The sequence below is a fragment of the Myotis brandtii genome, unplaced genomic scaffold (assembly GCF_000412655.1).
Source record: "Myotis brandtii unplaced genomic scaffold, ASM41265v1 scaffold250, whole genome shotgun sequence".
NCBI lineage: Eukaryota > Metazoa > Chordata > Mammalia > Chiroptera > Vespertilionidae > Myotis > Myotis brandtii.
In genome coordinates, this window is record NW_005359478.1 from 373,993 (window position 1) to 382,602 (window position 8,610).

At 38.8% G+C, this 8,610-nt stretch overlaps 1 protein-coding gene across 8 annotated transcripts in view; it reads right to left on the reverse strand.

Annotated features, from left to right (window-relative positions):
• Positions 1 to 8,610, reverse strand: part of RPRD2 (regulation of nuclear pre-mRNA domain containing 2) — a 66,311-nt gene that overhangs the window by 9,524 nt on the left and 48,177 nt on the right. For all 8 annotated transcript variants that reach the window (XM_014540690.1, XM_005867379.2, XM_014540685.1 and 5 more), the window contains 3 exons: positions 6,244 to 6,526; positions 4,402 to 4,662; positions 2,727 to 2,927 (listed from right to left, as the gene is read on the reverse strand). In XM_014540690.1, the coding sequence (XP_014396176.1) occupies positions 2,727 to 2,927; positions 4,402 to 4,662; positions 6,244 to 6,526 (745 nt within the window). The remainder of the gene's footprint in view (positions 1 to 2,726; positions 2,928 to 4,401; positions 4,663 to 6,243; positions 6,527 to 8,610) is intronic.

An 8,610-nucleotide genomic window follows, 5' to 3' on the forward strand; every position in this document is an offset into this window, starting at 1 on the left:
GGGACGGGGGACAAAAAGCTATTCTTGTTCCTCTTGGTTCTCTTGCATTTGCCCATACAGCCATGCAGACTCCATATGCAATGGACTGATGGACTGCAGAAGGAAACACAGCTAAGCTGGCCTGATGCTGGACTGGACTCAGCTCTAACATGGAAAGGAAACTTTGGACACTGGCTCTGATTTTAGCTCTGCTAAACCCCCAGCTACACTTCTATCACTGGACTAAGGAAAATGGGACCTTGAAATTCAAGGAATTAATTCCATGCAAATAAAAAAATCACTCATTCCCCCATGCAAGTCTCATAAAATTCTTTTTTTCAGGATATCATGAGAATTCCACTCCCACAATCAACAGTTGGAGACGAGGACCTCACCCCTCTGGTAAAAGAGAGCAAACCACGATGGGACAGAGACCGGGAGATTGAAGACCAGGAAGGCACAGCATCCCTCCCTGCCATTGCCATTTCCGTTTCTCAGAAAGCTGGTTTGCAGCCTCTGGACCTCGGAGGGTGAAACAGCAGGAGAAGAACCTGGCCCAGATCATGGTTGCAGAGCTAAATTACATCCCCCACCTCCTCTGCAGTGAGACCTGGCTGTAAAACTGAATGTGAGCCACGGGATGAGGGTGGAGCTCCCCACCTGCAGGCCTGGCTCATACACCCCTCTCCCTGCACAGCTCCCCCTCCTCGGTCCCTGGCTGTCTGGCTGGAATGGAGCCCATTCCCAGGGCAGCCACATACTGAAGATGGAAAAGTCACAAGATGCAAAGAGCCTGGGTCTCTGAATCATTGCCTGGAGGGGTGGCATCAACGAGCGCTCCCAGACGGAGAAGAGCTGCATCAGATGTATGTAATGTTAGCAAGATATAAACTTGTATTGTGTTAAGCCACTGAGACTGGGGAACCATCTGCTACTTTGGCCAACTAACAAGAACTGTTACTGAATTTGGTATACTGCTGTAATACAAACTTGAAGTATTAAAAAAAAGAAAAGCTTTTTCTTTAAGATATATCTATCCAAGAAGCTAAAAAAAAGAAGCTAAAACAAGTGAGTTCAAGATTTTTACTATTAATTGTAGGCTAGAAGGGAGAATCATAAACATGATGCTAATCTCTAAAACTAATTATCTCTGAAATTATTAGTGTAAGATGTGCTATAGTATTATCATTAATTCTTTATTGCTGGTCTATGAATGGGGATATGAATTATCATTTACTACTATTTAGTTCATCCCTGGCTGATAGAACATTGTCCCTTAGACCAAAAGGTGGCAGGTTTGGTTCCCCATCAACCTGGCACATACCCAGGTTGCGGGTTTGATCCTCATTCAGGGCACATGTGGAAGGCATTGATTGACATTTTTCTCTCACATCGATGTTTCTGTTTCTTTCTCTCTCTCTCCCTCCCTCCCTCCCTCCCTCTCAACCTACCTCTCTCTAAAAATCAATTTAAAAAATCGTATTTAGTTCAATGTAATAAAATTGTCCTATATCTTAAGACAAAGTTCACTATAATATAGTGCTTGGCTGATCCACTTACAGAACAGTTAGGAAATAAAATTAGTAGATACCTGTAATGTTCTCTATTCATATAAAGCAGAGTTCCTCAACCTCAGTACTACTGGCACTTGGGGCTGGAGAATTCTTTATTGTGGGGCTGTCCTGTGCACTGTAGAATGTTCAGCTGCTACCCTGGTCTTCATGCATTAGATGCAGCAGCATCCCCACCCACCCCAGTTATGACAAACAACGCCTTTAGGCCACTGGCAAATATCCCCTAGAGCTTCCTGGTTGAGATCTAGTGATATAGAGTAAATCACTAGAAAGATACTGTTCTGGTATCTGTAATTAATGCATAATTATACCGAGATACTTGTGTTGGTAGCTGGAGGGTGTGGGAACAGAGAGCAGGTTAAGTTTATGAAAAAAATATTAGAAGCGAACAGTTTTAAGCCCAACCCAGATAATTAGCAAAGCTGAAGAGAGGTTCAAATAAGGTAGAGATTATATGTAATCAAAAACAAAAAGACTCACTACATATCTATAAATAGAGGCCTCTATAAAACAGGACATAAATGAGACAATCATATCTCGTAAGATATTTGATAGCAGATTGACCTTTCTGACTGTCTTTAGCTTCGGTTAACATTAAAATATGTAAACCTCAACATATACTAACCTGTACTAAGAGCTGGGATAAATGCAGCCCCTAGGGGTGCCATGGTGTAGGTGAAAGAATACCGGACTCCAGTCAAGAAATATGGCTTTTAGTCTTGGCTCATCACTGAATAGGTAGATGTGTGACCTTAAGCAGGTCACATTACCTCACTGAGCCTTAATCTCCTTACCTGAAAAGGAGGGGATTAGACTAGATGATATTTAAAGTCTTCTTCATCTTTGATACTTTATAATACTACAAATGCCAGCTCACAGATGATAAATATAAAGAGAATAATTAATCAACTATATTATATATTTCACTAGAGGCCCAAAGCACGAAATTCGTGCAAGAGTAGGCCTTCCTTCCCCCTGCTGCTGGCACCGGCTTCCCTCCGGCACTCAGCTTCGTACAGAAGGTCATCTGGAAGGACGTCTGGCATAATTAGCATATTATGCTTTTATTATTATAGATGGCTTTGGATTCTTTTCTTTTTTCTCAGAAATGGAGCCCAGGCTTAAGCCTGAGACAAGCACTCGCAGTGCGAGTCCCTCTGGCCATCAGCTTACCTTGCAGGGCAGGGGCTGACTGGGTCTGGGTTTTGGAAAGAGCAGACAGAATGCTCTCCGGGGTGATGTCCACTTTCGAGAGGATATTGGCCAGAGGGTTGTGAGATGCTGTCGGGGCAGGTGCAGGTGTTTTCAGGCCACTGGAGAGGTTGCCAGGGCTTGTAGGCGTTACTGGAGAAGGTCTTGATGCAGGACTGACCCCTGGTGGCAGAAAGATTGACTCAAGCAAAAGCAACTCAAAATGACTTTAAATCCATGATACTTTCCACTCAAAATTATTCTGTGGCTGATTCACAAATGGTCCATATCATGGCTTATACAAAAATAAAAATAAAAAATCTGAAAATTACATGAAGATTTGCTTCCATCTAGTTGGAACCCCCCTAAAATAAACGAATATTAAGTTTTTCTCATATGTAATTCCCTTAGTTTTGAGAGCTCCAACAGAAAAAGACTAAGGAACCTATTCCTTTTTTCTCTACGAAATGAAACCTACACCTCAGAGTACTTAGGTGCCCCCAAAATATTGCTGACTGATTATAATCAGAGCCACTGGAATTGTATAACTCAGCCACAGCATAATTTTAAGTGATTAATAAGATTTTACTTTTGAAATGGCCTATAAAATGAGATTATATAAGCAACCTCCTTTATATTTTTACATTTTAAAACAATGGACTGATTTTTAACATAGGGAAAAAGTATATAAAGATAAAATAATTTTTGATTTTTTTAATGATCAAAAATATGAACAGGTATTTCACACAAAAAATCATAAGCAAATGAAAAAATATTTAAACCACATCTTTAATCAAAAGGATGCAAATTAAAACAAACAACTTTTAAAGATTGAATTTAATAAAGATTAAAACAAAACAAAATAGTTTTGGAGAAGCTGAGGCACAACGGGGACTTTTATATAGTACTTGGAACATAAATAGTACATTTTTGGAGATCATTGTAATTATAACATGAAAGGACTTAATCTAAGTGCTGATTTTTTGGAGAATCTATCTTTTAGAAATAATATATTTAAGTACTTATGAAGAAATGAAATAATTGGGATTTTCTTCAAAATAATCAGGATTGGGTAGGCCATGTGTTTATGTAGTTGAAGATGAGTGATGAGTATGTGGAGGTGCTCTACATACTCATTAAAATTTCCATTAAAAAAAAAAAGCCCTATATTCACATCAACCCTTATAGGAAGGGTTGTGCATAAAATTTTAGCATCATGGTTGTTCATGAAAAACAGTGAAAAATTGGAAACATACTGGATGTCTAATAATTAAAAGGCTTAAATAAATAATAAAAAACTATATAGCTGAAATTTTAAATAGCTGGTTTCAAAACAGTATATGCAATATGATTCAATTATGAAAAGAAAAATTATTACAAATATTTAATCTCCCAAAACATTCAGATACACACACACTTGTAAGGTTATATACAAGTGATTTCCTTTGGGGTAGAGTTATATTTATTTTATTCTCTTCACTTACTTTCTAATTTTTCTATAATGACCAAGTGTTGGTTTTATTTTTATATTAAAATATTACTTTTAGGTAAATTTAAAAAATTACTTTTAATTTTAAAAATTCAACAAAAAACAGACTGATGGTTCAATTAGAACGATGACAGTCAGCCTTTAATCCTCTTTACGGGGCTTGCTTACCTGTATTTTTCATGACTGATGTTAGGCTACTGAGGATGGAACTGATCTTTGCCAGATCCACATTAGCCAGGTTTGGCAAAGCCAATGCTGGAGAAGGGGACAGAAGGGAAGTATTCACAGGTTTTGGAAGAGGCGAGGTTGCTGTCATGGTCACAGGCACTGGGGTACATGAAGAGGCCTTTGAGATACTTTCTGTTGGCTTTGTAGGTACAGAAGTAGATACAGCTGACTTCTCCACAGGTTTTTCCTTCCTGTCCTCTACTATTTAAACAAAGAGAACAAATATTATTGTATCTTATTACTATCCAGACTCTATTTCCAGTATGAAACAGCATGTCCTACTAGTTCCTGATTTGGGAGTAAAAAGCACTGTGCTTTATAGAAAACCACTCACTTCATGATTTTTTAAAAGCCCCACTCTTTATAATTTATGATCCTTCCTGACTTCAACACTTGCTTAAAAGAAATTTCCCAAATTCATACTTTATCTTATTTTTAATGATTTATTTGCATCTTCTTAGCATCTGTATATTAAATTTGTACATTTCTAGAAGCATGTTATTATTGGGTACACTTTTGTGTTCTGTCTTTCAGTGATGATATTTATGTCATAAATTGTCCTGTCTTTTTTGTTAACCTGAGAGCTTTCTAAAGAGTAGGAACTCTGTAATATACTTTACCGTATTTTTTTGTGGCTTCCTGACATTGGCCTATTAAAGGATGCAATTAGGCACTAATTTGAAACTGCAATTTTAATTCTTGATGCTTTTAATAACTAAAAGGCTATGCGCTGTATGGATAGCACATTAAATTCAACACAAATCAAAAACTCTCCAATTATTATAAAAGCTGAGGATGTCAGAGAAACAATTCACCAATGCAGGCTAGCTTTTTTTAAAAAGTATTTTTTGTATTGATTTTAGAGAGACAGGAAGGAAGGGGGGAGGGAGAGACGGAGAGAGGGGAAAAGGAAGAGAGGGAGAGAAGGAAAGAAGGAGAGAAATGTCACTGTGAACATCCTCCTGGGGATTGAGCCTGCATCCCTGGCATGTGCCCTGACGGGGAATCAAACTGGCAACCTCTGGTACACGGAATGACGCTCAACCAATTGATCCACACCGGCCAGAGCTATCCGGATTAATTTTGAAAGTGTGGTAAACAAACTGTTGCTTTGGAATCTTGAAGGTTAAGAGTGACAGAGAAGAGGGAATTTCAGTATAAGTGCTCCTCCCTCTAGAGCAGTACTGTTCAATAAAAATGTAATTCAAGCTACATATATAAGTTTAAATTTTCTAGTAGCCACAATAAGGTAAAATTAATTTTAATGTTTTATTTATTTCAATATATTAATGTGTACCTTTTATACTTAGAGCACATCTCAAGCTTGATAAGCCACATTTCAAATGCTCAACAGTCACATGTAGCTAGTGGCTACCATATTGAACAACATAGATCCTGAGCAATGATTCTTCACCCATGTGGCTTACCAAATCCTGAACTATTGCTCTGGAGACAATAATGCTTGCTACCTTGGTATTCTATCTTATAAGGATTGAACTATCTTTAATAAAACAATTTATTGATTTTTAGAGCGAGAGAGAGAGAGAGAGAGAGAGAGCGCAATTTGTTGTTCCACTTATGTATGCATTCATTGATTGATTCTTGTATGTGCCTTAACTGGGGATAAAACCTGCAACCTTGGTGTACTGGGACAATGCTCTAACCAACTGAGCTTCCAAGCCAGAGGTAAACTATCTTTTAACATCTGCTTATGATAGATTTATTGGTGGGAAAATAAAACAGATAAAGAACAAGTTGTCTACTAATCACATAAGGACATACCAATAATTTTTGACCCATCATCTTCTACATCTGAGAGTTCCATGTCTTCCACATCACGATTATCTGTTGCAGGCTCAGGTGTGGCAGATTTCTCACTCTCCACAGTTGGTGACTGGGATTCCTCACCTCCCATTCCTTGAAAAGGAGACTCAGAACCAGTCGGGGAGGGGGCATCCATACTTGGGGAAGGAACTGGTGATTCTTCTGGATCAGGAAGGGTTGATTTCAATTGATCCAGCTTTTTCTTTAAATTGTTCACTCGATTAGCAAAGGTTTTGTATGCCTAAAAGAGAAAGAATAAGTTTCAAGTGTACAATTCCATAATACATCATCTTTGTATTGCATTGTGTGCCTACCACACAAAGTCCAGTCTCCTTCAGTCACCATATATTTGACCCCCTTTGTCCTTCTTCAACCCTCCTCTCCCCCACCTCCCTTTCCCTATGGTAACTACCATACTACTGTTGTCTGATGTACCACTATTGATGTTAACCTTGATCACGTGGCTTAAATCTTATTGATCTGATTATCTTGATTTCCAATGCTTTAAAGCTGTGTGTCTTTTTCCTGTTTTTTTTTTTTTTCAGTCTTGGACCATTCACTGAAAAATCATTTTGGTTGCTCATTCAAAAAACATTATTTTAAAAATGAAACGGAACAGAAAAGATTATAATAGCTTCTGCTTCTGGATATAACTGAGTAGCTTTTGTAGAGCAATTCTTCCACCAAGAACAACTAGAAGAGCCAGACATATACACATGCATCTTTTTATATGCATGCACATGTGTGCACATATATTTAAATGTATTGAAGAGTGCTGAGACAACCAAAACCTAAGTGACAAACCCTATGTATCAGGGGGAAACCATGAGGAGAGCTAAGGTGACATTCTGCAGTTACCTTCTCTCTCAGGGTTCTGATATTAGGGAAGGAGGCAAGAATTTAAAAATGCAAGGCAAAAGGACAAGGCAGAGGGCCACTATTAAACATAAATGGTCTGTATAGAAAAATACTGCAGACTTGAAAAGCCAACATTCGATGAAAGAGGAAGGAAAGAACCGGCTCAACAATATGCTATTGTTTTTTCCTTCAAGATATTTGCTAAATTCTGAAGCTGCTTAAGAGACAATTAAGAAGCCAAGAAGAAAACCTCTGAGAAGCAAAGTGGAGCTTAATGTAGTTTATTGGTGGCGAGGAGACAAGTTTTAGAATTCAGTGACCATCCCAGGCTCTCAGTGGGAAAAACCGATATCCTAGAAGCTGGAATGAACCACCAGAGAAAGACAAAACCTTGCCCAAACTGCAATTCAGCCTTAAATCAGTTTACTTTCAGATTTGATTAATTTGATCAGCTCTCACAATATCTTCCTAGCAAAGGAAAGGGTGAATCCTCCCTAGAGGAAGAAAAATCATCTAGAGACTAAAAACACTTTCACATACAATGTCCAGCATTCAATAAAAAATCAGCAGGCATGCCAAGAGAGAGGACTAAATGACCTAAAAGAAAAACAGTCACTAGAGACAAAATCACAACAGTTAAAGCCAATACTTAATTATCCGACAAAACCAACAGCTACTGTTTAATATGTTCAAGAAAATAGAGAAGAATCCCCCCTTTCCCTTTTTGAACAATTCAGCCCAAAACCCATTAGCTGGAGCTTGATGTAATAAGTGTAAGAAAGTGCAGCCAAAATGGGGTGAGAAAAATGTCTTCATGGGAGAAAGGCATTGCACAGGATGTTTGAAGCCCAAGCAAGAAAAAGAGAAAGCCCAGATAGGAGATTAGGAAAGAGACAGACATGTTGGAAGACTGGTTACACACAAGGGGATTGCTCAAATAAGTGATTATATAGAAGATAAAGGGAGCAAGGCTTTACACTGTTAAAAAAAGCAATACAAATGTGGGAAGGAAGAAAACTAGAACAAACCTTGCATGTTGGATTGGGATTAGACAACTCATGGTTTTCAATACATATAGACAAATCCTATATAATAAAAGGCTAATATGCAAATCGACCGAATGGAGGAATGACTGGTCGCTATGATGCACACTGACCACCAGGGGGCAGACGCACGACATAGGAGCTGTCCCCTGGTGGTCAGTGTGCTCCCACAGGGGGAGCACTGCTCAGCCAGAAGCCGGGCTCACAGCTGGCAAGCGCAGCAGCGGTGGCGGGAGCCTCTCCTGCCTCTGTGGCAGTGCTAAGGATGTCCGACTGCCTAAGCCAGGGGTGGGCAAACTTTTTGATTCGAGGGCCACAATGGGTTCTTAAACTGGACCGGAGGGCCGGAACAAAAGCATGGATGGAGTGTTTGTGTGAACTAATATAAATTCAAAGTAAACATCATTAAAAAAAAGGGTACGGT